Source organism: Helicoverpa zea, chromosome 8 (genome assembly GCF_022581195.2).
Source record: "Helicoverpa zea isolate HzStark_Cry1AcR chromosome 8, ilHelZeax1.1, whole genome shotgun sequence".
Lineage (NCBI taxonomy): Eukaryota > Metazoa > Arthropoda > Insecta > Lepidoptera > Noctuidae > Helicoverpa > Helicoverpa zea.
Window position 1 is genome coordinate 11,785,164 of NC_061459.1, and position 16,669 is coordinate 11,801,832.

The 16,669-nt window shown below is 37.0% G+C and overlaps 1 protein-coding gene across 1 annotated transcript; it reads left to right on the top strand.

Annotated features, from left to right (window-relative positions):
* Window positions 1–403: 403 nt before the first annotated feature.
* On the top strand, window positions 404–16,394 carry LOC124632632. Its single transcript, XM_047167529.1, has 3 exons — window positions 404–2,349; window positions 15,615–15,892; window positions 16,387–16,394. The coding sequence occupies exons 1-3, from the start codon at window positions 404–406 to the stop codon at window positions 16,392–16,394; spliced, it is 2,232 nt and encodes a 743-aa protein (XP_047023485.1).
* Window positions 16,395–16,669: the final 275 nt, after the last annotated feature.

Here is a 16,669-nt window from a genome sequence, read left to right on the forward strand (position 1 = left end):
TTAAAACTTATTAAAGCTGTGTTCCTATCTATGTTTCATACGAATGTAAGCTTACTTGATATTTTTTTATTTGCAGAAGTATGTTTAAAAAAATATTATAATATTATCCAATAACATGTTAAAGATGTGTTTAATTCACAATTTAATTAAAAGGTAACCCATTAAACGATACAATTTATGTACTTCATATTATTTATTCAAATTCGGATCAGAATAGGACGTCCCCATCTCTCTCCCGCGGGTGTCGTAAGAGGCGACTAAAGGGAACCTAAAGGCCAGTGCATAACATCTGTACTTTGGGCCACCGGCACGGTGACGGGTAAATCACCACAATAGCATTCCCAAGGAGGGTTGGTGTCAGGCAGGCGGCCGACCATAAAACTTAAGCCGAAACTTCTGCAGTATGAGGAAAGTAAATAAAGTTATGAGCGATAGGGCTAGGGCGTACCCCACAGGCGACGCGCAGGAGCAGCACCCGGCTCCTGTGGGAAATGGACAAGGGTTGTCGCACCATAACGGGCGGGTGCGACGTAAGATGCAAGCTCAAAGTGTGAGAGAATTGAGATTGAGGTATGCGAGTTGGAATGTAGGAACGATGACTGGAAGAGGAAGAGAGCTAGCAGATGTTTTGAAAAGGCGACGAATAAATGTAGCGTGCCTGCAAGAGACAAAATGGAAGGGTGCAAGGGCTAGAGAGATAGGCGAAGGATATAAGTTTTTCTATTGTGGAAGCGACGGCAAGAGAAATGGTGTGGGTATAGTTGTGGACAACAGGCTGAAAGAATGTGTCGTAGATGTTAAAAGAATGAATGATAGACTAATAGCGGTTAAATTAATTGTGGACGGCAAGGCCATAAACGTGATAAGTGTTTATGCGCCGCAGTCAGGCTGCGAGGAGAGTGTAAAGGAGAAGTTTTGGGAGGACTTTGACTGCTTGATGATGAATGTACAGGATAGTGAGGAAGTCTATGTGGGTGGGGATTTTAATAGTCACGTAGGTAGAGAGAGCGATGGATATGAGAGAGTACATGGTGGTAGGGGTTTTGGAACCCGGAATACAAGCGGCGAGACATTACTCCAAGCTGCCTGTGCCTTCGACCTGGCCATAACAAATACGTGGTTCAATAAACGAGAGGAGCATCTCGTGACATATAAGAGCGGCCACCACGCGACACAGATAGATTACTTCCTGGTGAAGCGGAGTAGTCTATGCTGTGTCAAAAACTGCAAAGTGCTGCCAGGCGAAGCATTAGTCACTCAGCACCGACTTGTGATTCTGGATGTCAAAGTAACTGTCTCGCCCAAAAGCAACAAAGATCGGCCCCCTCCAAGGATTAGGTGGCGTATGCTAAAGAAGGAAGAATGTGCTGATGTATTTAGGAGTCAGGTTGTGGACAAAATGTCAGAAATGAAGGAGATGGAAGGTAAATGTGCGAATGAATGTTGGAGTGAAATGGCAAGCCATATAAGGGAAGTCGCAAAAGACGTGTGCGGAGAGTCGAGAGGAAAAGGTTTGATAGATAGAGATACATGGTGGTGGAATGATGAAGTACAAAAGGTTTTGAAAGAAAAGAAAGTAGCATTCAAAGAATGGCAGAATGTTGAAATAGTGAATGCAAGTCTGAAGGATGACAGAAAGAGAATCTACATGGAATGGAAGAGAAAAGCAAAGAAGGCGGTAGCAGTTGCCAGAGCTAAGGCGCAGGAGAGGTTGTACAACTCCCTGGACAGTCCAAGAGGCCAAAAAGAGCTCTACCGAATTACGAAAGAGAGAGAGAGACGATCGAGGGACATAACCCACATAAAATGCATGAAAGGTGAGTCTGGCAAGATTTTATGTAAAGATGAGGAAATAAAAGAGAGATGGAAGGTTTATTTTGAAAAACTTATGAATGAAGAGAATGTTTGGAATGGAATACTCCAAGAGGCACAAGTAAATGAGGGATTGGTAAGAGAAATTAGCATGGATGAGGTAGAAAGAGCACTTGGAAGTATGAAAAATGGAAAGGCCTTGGGCCCTGATGATATACCAGCTGAGGTATGGAAGGTGTTAAAGAAGAACGGATGTATGTGGCTGACTTTATTCTTCAATAAGTTGCTGCATGAAGAAGTCATCCCGCAAGAATGGTGCAGTAGTTCGCTAGTGCCCATCTTCAAGAATAAAGGGGATGTGCAAGATTGCGGCAACTATAGAGGGATAAAGCTCATGTCGCATACTATGAAGGTATGGGAGAAAGTGATAGAGAAAAGAGTGCGAGAAGAGAGTGAAATTACCCAAAACCAATTTGGGTTTATGCCAGGTCGATCGACAATGGACGCCATCTTCGCACTTCGCCAATTGTGCGAGAAGTACAGACGTGTGCACAGGAATCTGCACATGGTGTTCATTGACCTTGAGAAAGCGTATGATAGGGTGCCTCGGGAAGTGTTGTGGTGGGCCATGAAAGAGAAAGGTGTGCCTGGGAAGTATGTGGAGTTAGTTCGTGCGATGTACAGGCAGTCCTGTACGTATGTCCGATCGTCGGCCGGCAATACTGACCAGTTCAGTGTGGCTGTGGGCCTGCACCAAGGGTCGGCTTTAAGTCCTTACCTCTTCCTGCTTATTATGGACGCCTTGACGGCGGACATACAGGAGGAGGCACCCTGGTGCATGCTGTTTGCCGACGACATCGTCCTGGTTAGTGAAGACGGACCTGAGATCCAGAGCAGATTGGGGAGTTGGCAACAGAGACTGGAGAATGTTGGCTTAAAAATCAGCAGAACCAAGACCGAATACATGTTCTGCGATTTCGGCGGTCTCTCCAGTCCTGAAACCATAGCGCTGGATAACGCACTTCTTCCAGTCTGCTCCGATTTCCGGTATCTCGGTTCGCTTATTCAGGGCGATGGCGAAATAGATCGGACAGTTACGCACAGAATTAACGCAGGATGGATGAAATGGTGGCAGGTAACGGGAACAACTTGTGACCCTCGTATTCCCCTTAAACTTAAGGGGAAAATTTACAAGAGCATGGTCAGGCCTGCTGTCTTGTATGGATCAGAGTGCTGGCCCACAAAAGCGACGAATGAAAGACAATTGCATGCGGCAGAGATGAGAATGTTAAGAGGTATGTGTGGAGTTACGCGAATGGATAGAGTGAGGAATGAGTATATAAGAGGAAGTTTGAAAGTAGCGCCGGTATCAGAAAAACTGCGTGGAAATCGGCTGTCGTGGTATGGGCATGTGATGCGGAGGAATGAGAGTCATGTTGTGAGGAAGGTGATGAGTATGAACGTGGACGGATATAGTGAAAGAGGAAGACCAAAGAAACGATGGATGGATTGTGTGAAAGTAGATATGGTAAGAAAGAATGTTACTTGTGAGATGACGGCAGATAGAAGAGTATGGAAGAAGAAAACATGCTGCGCCGACCCCAAATAAAATTGGGATAAGGGCAGGAGGATGATGATGATTATTTATTCAAATTCTGAGGTTACTTAAAAACTACTTTCCACAAATCGATAAATGCTGTATCTAATAACATATACTACTATATTCTGTTTTATCTACAGGCCACATAACTGCAAGTTTCATCGGATCCATTCACAATTTTTTGCAAATCGACATAACTGTGATGCCCTTTAGAAAAATAATTTGAGATATTGCAAGTAAACAAAAAGTACTGTCTTCAAAATAATAATAACAATTTATTTTGTCTCAACAACTTTGAAAAAGGAAACGACTTTCAAAGTTTGCAGCTAAATGATTTTAGTTAGTGGCACAAGTATAGAAAAGTTTCCAATAACTTGAGTTTGTAGCTAAAACTGTGCAATAAATGATGACAAATTGTCACCTCTTAGTTTGATAGCAGGTTACAGGAGCGCCTTAAGTGAGAACTGAGGCAACTAGACGTGAGAAAATCGCTTGTAGCAATATGATAGAGGTTTTTATTTATTGGTCAAACTTGTGTAAAGTTAATTTGTTTCTACAGTAATCCGAATCAAATTAAACCAGTTATAAAATTTTTTTAACCTTAGGGAGGGATTGATTTATCTTTTTATCTAAATGTTTCAATTTTAACATAAAAACCCCTTTATTGGCTTTGTCTCGTTAGTTAAAATATGTTAGATAGGTACATACAAAAATGATATTGTGATATTTGTATAATTGTAATTTTATTGCAAAATTCAATTACATTTGTACCTATAAGAATTTTAATTCAGATTTTATAAACCTACCTACACAAACATTAATTAAATATCCTTGTAACAGACTTAACACCTACAAAAACTGCAAATTAAAAGAAAACTTTCAACCTTATCATAACAGCAGTTCCACTAAAAATCAAAGCATTTTAATTAGGGGCTTTAAAAAAATCCAAAGACTGCTTCCCTATTGTCCGTTGAAATCTGAGTCTGGATCTCGACATAACTGCCTACTCTAAGGTGTAAAAGCGAATCAGAGCGTTTGAAGTCTTAGGCACAAGGGGAGGGCTTTTGAGCCCCCAGACGCACTTGGCAAGGGCCACTCAACAACATCAAAGGTAGGATTTCATACGCGCAAAGATAGTCTGTGGTACGAATTTCTTGCGACGCGTAATGATGGCGTTTTACACTTTTTGACCTTTGTATGGGTAGTGGCTATTTTAGTTCGTGTGTGGAGAAAACAAGATACATAAATTGTAAAGACAGATTAGTTACGGACGTTCGTGCAGTTCGTAAATATTCTTTCAACTCTGTAATGGTGATTGAGTCCCACTCAAATTAAATTCCAACCGTGGTACTTCACGGTTTTCTTTTTTCGATTTGTATTTGGATAAATTACAGATTGTCCTGATTATAAAGTAGGTATATTAGGTTAAAGCAATAAAAGGGAATAGTAGAAAGTGAAGTTAAAATAATTAATTGAATTTTAAGTACAAAAATACAATATTCGATATTATCCTGTAGTGGTGATCGCTATCGATAAGAAAAATAACCCATATTTGACTACAAAGAGGATTGTAGTGTGGGGTTGTAAGTGGTGATAGCTGTTTATTTTCTACTTATTAGTTGTCCCTTACGCAATCTGCAATTGAGTGAACTCAACCGTGATACTTTTTGAAGTACAGTTATGATTGAAGATGAAAAAATGAGTGTCATTAATTTTTGCAGTGATAAAGGATCTCTCTTATACATGAGTAAGCAGTAGGTACCTACATATTGGAAGTATTAAAAAAAAACACTTCAAGGCACATAAAACTGGATTGGGTCAAAAAGGAATTTGTATTGAATAAACAACGAAACTCCATTTCCTGTTAAAATATTCCATTGAACGAACTTAAAATATCTTCCTTGTGCACCCGGGTAAAAATATCTAAGATACATTAAAAATAAAATATAAAAATACTTTTTTATTTGTCAAACATCGTGCGTTTGACAAAGAAGTGTAGATCCAAAATCTTAAGAAACGCCTTTCGTCTGCTGTGAGTATTTCGAACTCAAGTACATTACTAAGTGGCACTTGCCGACTTCAAAGAAAATGTACCTGTTGTTGGAAGAGCGAAAATGTATAGTCACGTCCCTTGAACATAAGGACTGAGATTAGAGAGAGGAATACTTAACTATCCTTAAGAAATGCCGAAAGGTTTAAGAAAGAATGCAATACCTACCTATTAGGTTCTGTTAAAAAAAATTGTTCGTTCTCAGATATCGCCTCTCTTTGTTTGGTAAACTATGTCAATAAAGAAACTTCAAAATATAAAGCCAACAACTTCCTTATCTCTAAACTCTTCAAAGTACATAAAAGCAACCATGATTTTCCACAAAATTCCGCCGTCACACGTCCTTAGATTTAATAGCAAGCGACACATGTTATTTCTCATTAAACAAAGAACAGTCCATTAACTCCCATCTTGCAAACACGAACCGAAAATTCCGCGTCATATTTTAAAATGGAAAATTCTGGAACGTTCCCTACAAAGACCGCCCTAGCGTTCCATCACCCTTCAAGAGTTGAATTCCGCGGCAATCCCCAATTATCATTCCAAACATTGGGGGATTAATTAAATTTCGCGTTACTATGAATTAATTGCTATGTAGGGGGTCTAATATACCGAAGTAAGGGCTTCACAAGCGCCAAATTGGTTTTTATACGCTGACATACATTTTGCAATCTGATATGGTTGTCCCATCGTTAACGAGTCAGTTACTTTAATTAAAAATTGTTTCAATTATGCCGTTGTTAAGGTGATAGGATTTTGCTTTGTGTGTTTGATAAGGACGACTAATTAGGTGTTGTGTTGTGTACTTAATTATTTCTTGTTCGTTTCAAGCTGTTAATGATTATGGTGTCTTTGTGTGCTGGCAGCGGAAGCTGGCATTATGTATTGAATTTTATCGAACTTTTATGCCAATTTAACTATTTTTTTTACGATTTTTATCAAAGTCAATCGTAATTTTTTGATTTCGTCGTATTGTAAATAAAATTATTTCTTTCTACTTTTACTTTTCCCCTTGCATCAAAAAGCCATAAGCTTGAAACACGGCACAAGGTACTGTCGATCAAAACCGATGATCGTAAATGCGTTTAATGGACGAGATTTCAACGATGACGTCATAAACCTTGGCTTTGCATACGTAGAGAGGAGCGTATGTGACGTCACATGGCAGTATTTTATGATTGACGTTTTGGCTAAGCGGAGATATATAAGGTTTTGGATAGCTGATATAGACATCAGTTCATTTATTTCGGATGCTTAAGTCTTTTGCGTTTCATTTCAGCCTTCGGACTAAAACAGACTTTATTGTTCACCAGAACTTAAAATTCTCTTTTGCCGAGAAAATCCTAACAAAATTCCAAGCATTGCCGTAGGCCGCATTATACGGGGAAATTAATACAAACATAGTGGTTTGGCTCGAGCGTTTTATGGGCAGCGTAAATCAAATGTGATTCCTTAAATTATTTATAACAAAATCTCTTTGGTGCTATAACTTTGCGAACAAATTGAGTGGACCGGGTTTATTGTAGCTTTCTCTTGTTCTACGATAAATTAATTGAGTAGCTAATACGGGAAAATGATCGCTTTGATTTACTACGTAATGTTTTTGTTTGTGCCTCCACTGAACAAAATATGACGAGGCATTGTTTTGCAAATTAAGCCGATAATCGGAAAATGGAAATGAGTGTTGATCGCGTTACTTTACTGAAGGCGATTAGCAAAAATTTTGAGGATATTGGAGTATTACTTTTGATATCGAAATCTTTATTTTAATTTCATAAAACTCGAAAAAAAATATAGCGGAAACTGCTGGTCATGATTTAAATTGACGTTTCTTAGGTACACACGTTTTGGAATTGCTACTATTCTTGTAGTAACCCCATTTTGCGTACCTAAGCAACTTTTTGTCAGAAATCAAAAGAACTCAATGCTAAAATTTCAAATCTAAATTGATTAATACAATTAAAATAATACCAGCCCAAAAGTTCACAAATTCTATAATGCATGCAATATAAAGAAAACAGCCTGTCCATAAATATTTATTCGGCTTATAGGGTAGCATGTTCATGTAACTAAAGCACGGTCTCATTAAAATGGAAAGGGTAGACCACTAGCCCCGAGATTTTCGGATCAATAAAGAACTAATTAGGACGGTATGGGCTTTAAAACTTTTGTGATTCATGAGCTTTACAAATTGGGGATCAATTGAGACTTGTTATTGTTTCACTTTTATTTATTGGGAGATGGAATTTTAATGGATCTGCATCGGATAGCGTTGGTGCTCGAGCTCGCGGAATGAATTTCAATAAAGGCGTGATGATTGTTTGAGTAATATTTATTTAAGATTGGAAATGCATGATGGTAGACAAGAAATGATGATTGTAATAGAGAATCCCACCAAAAACATTAAATGTAAAAAAAAGCCAATCCTCTACGCAATTCCTCCACCGTAAAAAGTTTTGAGATCGCATAGAAGCCAAGTCCTGTTCTACTTTATTTGTAATAATAAATCAATATTTTGTGACTATATCAATAGTTTCGTTCACTTTACAATAATATTGACTTGGCCATGAGCACAATAAACTGCAAATATAATACAGCATATCTTGGAGAGGTGAAAGTCAAACATGAAGTTTAATATCACAGAATTAAATACTTTTAGTTTATTCAATTGTTACTAAATGACCGACAGTCAGTTTCATCCAACATCAATGAACTGCACATGTACTATGGCGCATGTTTAGTCCATGGTGATCTCAAATTCCAATCAGTCCATAATCAGTCCAATCGTAAAATCATGTCCATATAGAATTTATCAACGCACATTATTTCAAGGAGCGACTTTTAACTTGTGCTCATGGCCAAGACAGTATTATTGTAATGTGAACAAAACTATTGATATAGTCACAAAATATTGATTTATTATTACAAATAAAGTAGAACAGGACTTGGCTTCTATGCGATCTCAAAACTTTTTACGGTGGAGGAATTGCGTAGAGGATTGGCTTTTTTTTACATTTAATGTTTTTGGTGGGATCTAATTTATTTTTTGTAGGTCTCTTTCTTCTCTAAGTATATAACAAATTAAATTATATAACTTACATGCAACTAACTAAATATATAACAAACTAAATATGTACACCTAAAGTAGCACGTAAACAATATTTTTTTTAACCTAAAAAAATTCGAAATTGTCGAATTTTTTAATCGAATAGCTTTTAGAATAAAAGAGATTTATTTCAGAGGTAGATGACGCTATCACATGAAATTATTTGATTTTTTTTTAAGTACTACTTATACTAAGCTATGTAACGAAACCATAGCGCGATTTAGACCAGGACAACGCCATCTATCGAGCAAGCATGCAGTGTTTATCGCACTGCATTAATATGAAAGATGTTATCATTATTCATTTCATTTAAACCTAGCTTTTTTATTTATATGTTGTATATTTAATAACAATATACCACTACGTAACAATAAAACAAATAGTAACATTTTGTACATAAATAAATAACAAAGTTATCAATGCAGTCAAAATTCATACACAATGTTCTTGAAAAACCGCAAATATAAATTTGTTTCCTATTTTTTTATTAAGTTTTAAGGTTTTTATAATTTTCCCTTTATATGTAGCTAATAACCTACCTTGGTGCCAAATTTGAAGGTTCTAAGTTTGCTAGAAGTACCTTAGACTTTTGATGATCGGTCAGTGAGTCAGTGACAAAATGGTGTAACTTTGATCGCTCATAACTGGTAAACTATTTATTCAAATGTCTTGTAATTTTGAGACTGAGCTTGTTCTAATACTTACTCTTGGTCATCGAAAACCTAAACTCCTAGCTTTGTTCACATGGAAGATACAGGGGACTGAAATAGCCGCGAAACGCTTCGAGAAAAGATGGTACGGCCGTGCCCGCTTTGCTCGAGTCTTGGCTGGGGCACTGCCGTGCCCTCAGATATTTGGTTAAGTAGAACAAGAAGGAGATTTCAAAAGTTATCAAGGCATGTTGCTTACAAAGCTCCTTATATTGTATACGACTGTTAAAAACTGCGACTGTTTTAAAAAAGGAAAGTTGTTGTTCGAAACGCCTCATCGAAAATTACGAAATGCTGTATTTTTAACAGAAAAAACACCTGAGATATTAACATTCGAATTTTTGGAAGCGTCTCTAATGTAGGCTGTAAAGTAATTTAAAATTATAACGAAGTGCGTCGGACAGGTTAATTATTCAATTAAACAACCTGCGTAGTCCTGGGCGAATTTAGAATTTGCATAAAGGTCAATCAAAGCCCGATCGGATCCGCGATTACTGTGAGAGGATCTGAAGTTTACCCGTATTTGAATAGAGGTTGTTTGATTATTATATATCTGTATGTAGGTTATAAAGAAAAGGCCTTATTAGTTTTGGTCTGTATTTGCATTTTCTGCTCGCTTTCATTCCTGTGTTTCGTGGTGAATGTAGGTTATGTTTCTTTTATGCCGAAGCAAAATATAATCTACTAGCCGTTTTACCGCGGTTTCACGCACCGGGATAAAATATAGCCTATGTTACTAGCAGATAATATAGCTTTCTAATGGTAAAAGAATATTTAAAATCGGTCCAGTAGTTTTTGAGTTTATCCATTACAACCAAACAAACAAAGTTTTCCACTTTATAATATTAGTATAGACTAATTTAATCACGTTGTAGGTCGATTTTGAATTAGGTTAGTTGCCGAAACTACTAGTTCAATAAAATGATTCCCACAGAGTACAGTACCTTATTTATAGAGGAAGGCTATTTTAGGTTTTATTTTATCTGGATTTGAGATGTTAGTTAGTCTTACTGGACGTGGGTGCAACTGCCGTGAAATGCCAGTTTTATTAATTAACTAGCCCACATAAAGATCTGGAATGTTTAATCAAAGTGTACATAGGTATAGTGGGTGAAAGGTATATATAGGATAATAGGCCTAAATAAAGACAAAGGTTAGCTTTATAATGAATCGTTTAAGGCACGTAGGCAAAATAATAGGCACATGAGTATTTCAACTTTATTTTTTATACGGACTCCATCTAGGTTTTCTTTGTTTGAAATTTAGCCCCAAGGTTCACGATAATACTTAGGCCCTTATTAAGACAAACAACTTTCTATACTTACTGTAATCATTTGGTATGTCTTTATTGGCTTGGCATGTGACAACATTAATTAAACAGTAAAAAGATAAGTGCTTAAACATTAAAAAACATTTTTAAATATAGATTCTATCTCACCAAAGACTCATCAAAAACTTCTGAAACTGCTGCTGAAATTAAAGGCGACCCGTTGTCGTTACAGAAGTTGTTATAAAAATAATTTCGCCGTCAAAATCTATTGCCATATTCGAGTCGACGATGTCGTAATGGAATTTTAATGAGAATTTTAGCTGCTCGGTGTAATTTCCTTTTTTTTGCCGCCTGAAATAAAAGAACGGCATTTATTGGAATCGATAACAGAGCCCATTCGGTATCGGAAGATAATGTCGACAATCGTGACCCTATTTTTATTGATTGGATGTTTTTCACCCGTCAGATGTTAATCGACTTTTATAATCGTAATCCTCTTGATTGCTTGAATGACGTGTATTCGATTTTCACGTATTTTTCTGTCATCTTGAATTGGTTAGTGAGTGCTAGTGCTGTTTGATTCTCAACCTTTAGGCTTTTTTTTAGTTAGGCTTAAACAGTAAATGATGACGTCAAATACCCATATTTTTATTTAATTCTCATGTCACCACATATTAAAATACCCCGAAATGTATCGAAACGCGCTATATTGCAGGAACCCCCAAATTTTTGAGTTCTGGCTTAAACCAGTCTCGACTTTCACTAAAAAAAGTGCAAAAAATACGAAAATGCGATAAAATCGTCAACAATGGAAGCCGTAGAGAGCTGAATACACAAAAGTGTTAAAATAAACCCGAGGTTTGTAAGCAAGCCTTATCTGAGAGTCCCAGACGTTGATGGCAAACTTAGCAATTCTTTAGAATTCATAATTACGAATATTTTATTCGGTAAGTTGGTAATGGTTTTTGTGTTATTTATTCAGTGGGTTTATTCGTGAATAAATAGTTACATACCTACGTCATGATTTTGGAGTATTTTCATTTTGGTTCAAGTCCATTTTCGTATAGGTATGGATCATTTTGTCATATTCCGAGTCAAGTAAACGATACAAAAATTAGAAACAACTTTGTTAAAATAATATTAAGTTACTTAAAGGACATATGGAAGCTAAACCTGAAGATAAAATTCATTTTTTTTTTGTATATTGCAGCAAAAATAATCACATGATGATGGGTAAAAACACGAAGTATCAAAAACATAACAGGCATGGACTGTCATGCACTCAATCTTGCCATGATAGCAGTCAAGGCAATTTAAGAACACAAATTACTGTCCAGATAATTATTATCACTCAACACAATAATGTAAACAGAAACTATATTTCATTCCTATTTTGAAGTCCATTATCTCTTATTTTATGCATATCGGGCTTCCCACTGTGCAAATTAAGCGCCGATACAAGGTTGAATCCCCTGGTCTGATAAAGTGACAATCAACTTTGGTTCCAAAGTTGGGTTCCGAGACATTCAACTGTCGCACAGGCTGGCGACCAGAGGCTCGCAACAGCAGTGTCAGTGCGCCAATAGTATTAAATAGTGTAGAGAATGTAAGAGACAGTTTCCGAGGTATGAGATGAATGAACTCGGTCGACGACCTTAGCCCATTCATATCCAAACTATAAGTGATGACAAATTAGCTCGCGGACCTATCGCGAGTCGCAGGCTTTTGGTCTTGTGCGATATTCGCCTGTGTTAGAATGGTACCTTTACTCACGTGTTGTGCCGCATTATCAAATTGTTTATGGTATATTTAATTAAGTAAACTTTGATTAATTATATTACACTCACTGTACAAAAAGAGTTTTGCAGTTTTTTCAACTAAAGATCTTGAAACGGAAAATACATTTTAAAACTGTCAGAAATACACATTAGACCATTCTTCAGTCTTATAACTAGTTAAAAACAACATTTAACAGTTTCATGAACATTTTGTAAGATCCAACTTATTCCCTTCTTATCCAGTTCGGATAATGGTTTCCATAGTAACCAGATACAGCTGATTCTCAAGTACTCTACAAGTTGCGAGTGCCTATCACCGCAACCTATTACCAAGAAATACAACACTCTTAGGTACTGAATGTGGTTTCCAAATCGTAATGGCTACGTATGTATGCCGAGTACAAGTTTATGTTTCGTAGTGCGCATTCAGCGACATAGATGGCGCTGTAAGTATTATGTGCGTGGAGGGAGAATTCTGTAAAAGTTTTCATGTAAACATAGTTTCTTCCACATTATGAAATTTGTAAGTCTTGAAACATGTTTAAACTGAATATATCAATAGTTTTAGTCTCATGTATAGAAGAAAATTAAAGACCATGCTATGTCACCTCCACGAGTTTAAGTAGGCAGCAGACCTACAAATACATGACTGTTTATACTGGTTTATCAGTCTTACAACTATGAACATATCCAACAAATAGTCTCGTTATGTTCAAGATGTTCAGATGTCTATAAAAATGTCCATATCTTACTAAAGTTTAACACCCCTCTCACGCAAAACTACTATAACCAGCGCACGTCTCCATAAAACAGATCAAAATACTCTCACGTTTTCTATTTGAATGAAAATTTTCCATAACGAAATTTTACTCGAAGTCCTAAGTGAGATGGGAAATTTTGGAATCTACGGTAGGTATCTACAGAAATATTGGACCACTTGTCACGTGGCTGTGACCCTGGGGATGGCATCGCCAAATTCGAGCTGGGACCATGGGATTCCATTTGCCTATCCCCTAAAAATTTCAACCGAAAACAATTTTAATATAACATGAAAAGTTGTGTTACGTGTGTACAGTGTGCACGGTTTATTTGAAACAATAATTTGGAGTTTTATTCTACAGTATTTTTGGTCCCTAAAATGTATATGAGATAACTCATACAAACCTAACATTGAAGTGTTATCAATAACAATTGAAAACAATAAAAAGACCTCTTGCGGCAACGACTGGGACGTCCCTCAAATATTTAAGTCTAGTATTTTTCCTGTTAGATAAACTCTGATTCTGATTATTTGGTTATTGATATTACCTATGGCATATGTAATTTTCAAACAATGATTTGTTACTCAGATCGTCGTATTATCTTCAAGGAACAATGACAGGCTATTTTTACTCGTCCTCATAAAATGTCAGGACGTGTGGGAAACACGTCCTGACATCGCATCTGAACTGACTCCACTATCACTATAAAATTATTACCGTGTCCCTGAATGCTACTCAGTAGCTTCTTTGAATCTATTGCTGTCACTTTTTATCTTGTTGACAAAGAAAGAGTCAGCAATAGATTTAAAGAAGCTTTAACTTTAATGGAACTTTGTGCAACTGACGGTAAATCTGCAACTTACTCGATAAGAAGGAGAAGACCGATTACAATGCTGCAAAACAAAATTGTCATAAGAACGTGCACTTATTTCCCATCCATAATCCACGAAGATGCGTTAGTATAATGTAAGTGTTCACAATAAAAAGTAAATATACACATAAAATATTTTAGCTGCTCACAAATAACAGGTTTATCTTCATCGTAAACATGAGCTAAAATTTAATGCAAATGGTTATACAGTGTACAGTTCCGTATTTTTAGGGATTTTATTTCGGCCAAGATTTCGCTTTGCGTTTGCTTCTGTATATTTATGGAGTTTAACAGGAAGGAACTTTACGTCTTTGGTTGTTTTTCTTGGCTATTTCGAATATTTTGTGTCCAATTTTGAACTTAATATAGTTTTGGTCAGGGACCTCTTAGTGGGCACAGATAAACCTGCAGATATTGCTTTATTTTATTGCTATTTCTGTTTTACTTCTGTCATGTAATATTACATATGGTTCGTCTTTAATAGATGTGCTATAATGCATGCATATTTTTCCGATTAGGGCGAGTCGACCTGGATCGCTATGAATCTGGGAGAATCCCTACTGAGTTTTGATGACAGGGTGTTCCAGTATTCAGTTTTGAGATTGAAGGTCCGTCATAAAATGTTATGATTAACTTAATTTCTTTTGCTATCGGTTCTGTATCTCTTCTTTCAACTGCCTCGTTGGTCTAGCTGTCGCAAGTGCGGCTGCTGAGCACGAGGTCTCGGGTTCGATTCCCGAGTCGGGCCGAAATCGCTTTGTGGATTTTAGAAGACTTTCACAAAGCAGCCCGGAGCGTGGAAGCTGGTGATTGATACACCCGTGCATCGGAGAGCACGTAAATGTCGGTCCTGCGCCTGATCTCTTACCGGTCGTGTCGGATTGCCGTCCCATCGGGTTATGAGAATGAAGGAATAGGGAGTGCACCCGTGTCTGCGCAAATGCTCGTGTACTATAATATGTCCTGCGTAGTTGGCTAATCTCCTTGCATGAGAACAGCCATCCATCCATCCTCCGAGCCTTTTCCCAATCATGTTGGGGTCGGCTTCCAGTCTAACCGGATTCAGCTGAGTACCAGTGCTTGAGAACAGCCGTCGTAGCCGATAATCGGCTAGGAGGACATCATGTATCTCCTCTAACCAGAGACGTAACATAACAGACTGTTACTAAGTACAACATTGCCAGCTTACGATGCATTTTGCATTGAATCAGGTAATATCGCTTAACTGATTGGCGGGATCAGGTGTGATTCTTTTCATTGAACAATGAGTATGACAAAGACGTGTACACATCAACCAAATAAAGGTATTTAGGCAGCCTATAGAGAGCTAATTATTATGTTTCCTAAATATTGTTATTAGGGACTGTACTCTCGTTCATTGATATCGACAAACAACCAAGTGGTTTAACATAAACTTATTACTTGCCACCTGATCCAAAAAAATAACCTATAATACAAAAAAAAGTGTTTAATGGGACTGTCATGAAAGTAAACTATCAAAATATAATATATATGTCATACCTATATCATACTGCCAAATATTGTTAACAGTCACCAAGTGAAGAACTCTTTACAGAGTTCCACGAATTTCACCTGAAACCAACATACAACAAAGTCACTGTATTCCTTCACTTAGTTAACGTTTCTTTGTACCAGCAACACCATGCTGACACAAATAGCATTATTCCTTACAATATTCGCTTTCTTTATTCTAGAAGATAATAAAACAAATTCATTCAAAACCGCAGAGGACCTCAGATCTCAGTACAAACAGGCGGAAAAAGAGGCTTATAGTCGATCAGATATATGGGTTGGTAAAGCTATGGATTTCGTTTACTCCAACAAAACTATAATGAGTTTGATTGCACGAGAGCTGTGGGACGTCGGATCGAGAGCTATCGACAGAATTGTGGAAGTCAATGATAAGAAAAAGAGTAAGTTTTTTTATGTACCTATATTAAGTTACGAATATTCTGGCAACCGGTCTCACAAAGGAGTATCGAGTTGTTTATTGAAGAGGTTAGATGACAGTGTCTCCATGCAAAATACTGGTAATCAGTACCATGAAATGAGACTGAAAGTTGGCCCCAACATAGTCGGGAAAAAGCCAGGCAGATGATAAAGCTTCTATTGATAGAGATTTTCTAACTGCTGCTAAGTAATGGGGAAATACGAGTATGTGTTTGTTTCGTTTGCCTTAAGGTGATAGACACACAATGCCAAGTGGATATGTAATTTCGATATCAATTTACCGACATTAACAGAGGAAGTTTTGTGATTGATATGTTATAGCCAATTTTTTTTGCACTTTTTTTGTTGTAGCTAAGCTTTAATCAAAATTGCCCAACTTGCCCGAATTATGAGAAAACAATAATATTATTTTTTATAGAAATTAGAGTATTATTAAAATTCTTTTCTTCATTTTCAGGTTCGTGATTGGTTTCAGTGTTTTAACAACGATTAAAGAAAAAGTTTATAGTGGATACAGAGTGAAGAAAATGACAATTTTACATATTGTTCTGAATAAAAGAATGGTATTTTAAATTTTGGTCTACTTTATTTCTTCCTACATAATTTCATATGACTCTTTTATACCGAAGACTCATAGACATGCTTTGGAGATAATTTCACGTTTGTAAGGCCGTGCAGGAAAATTATTTCCTAACCCTAGCATAATCAGTTTTCATAGTTTCCCTGTCTCTTGGTATCAT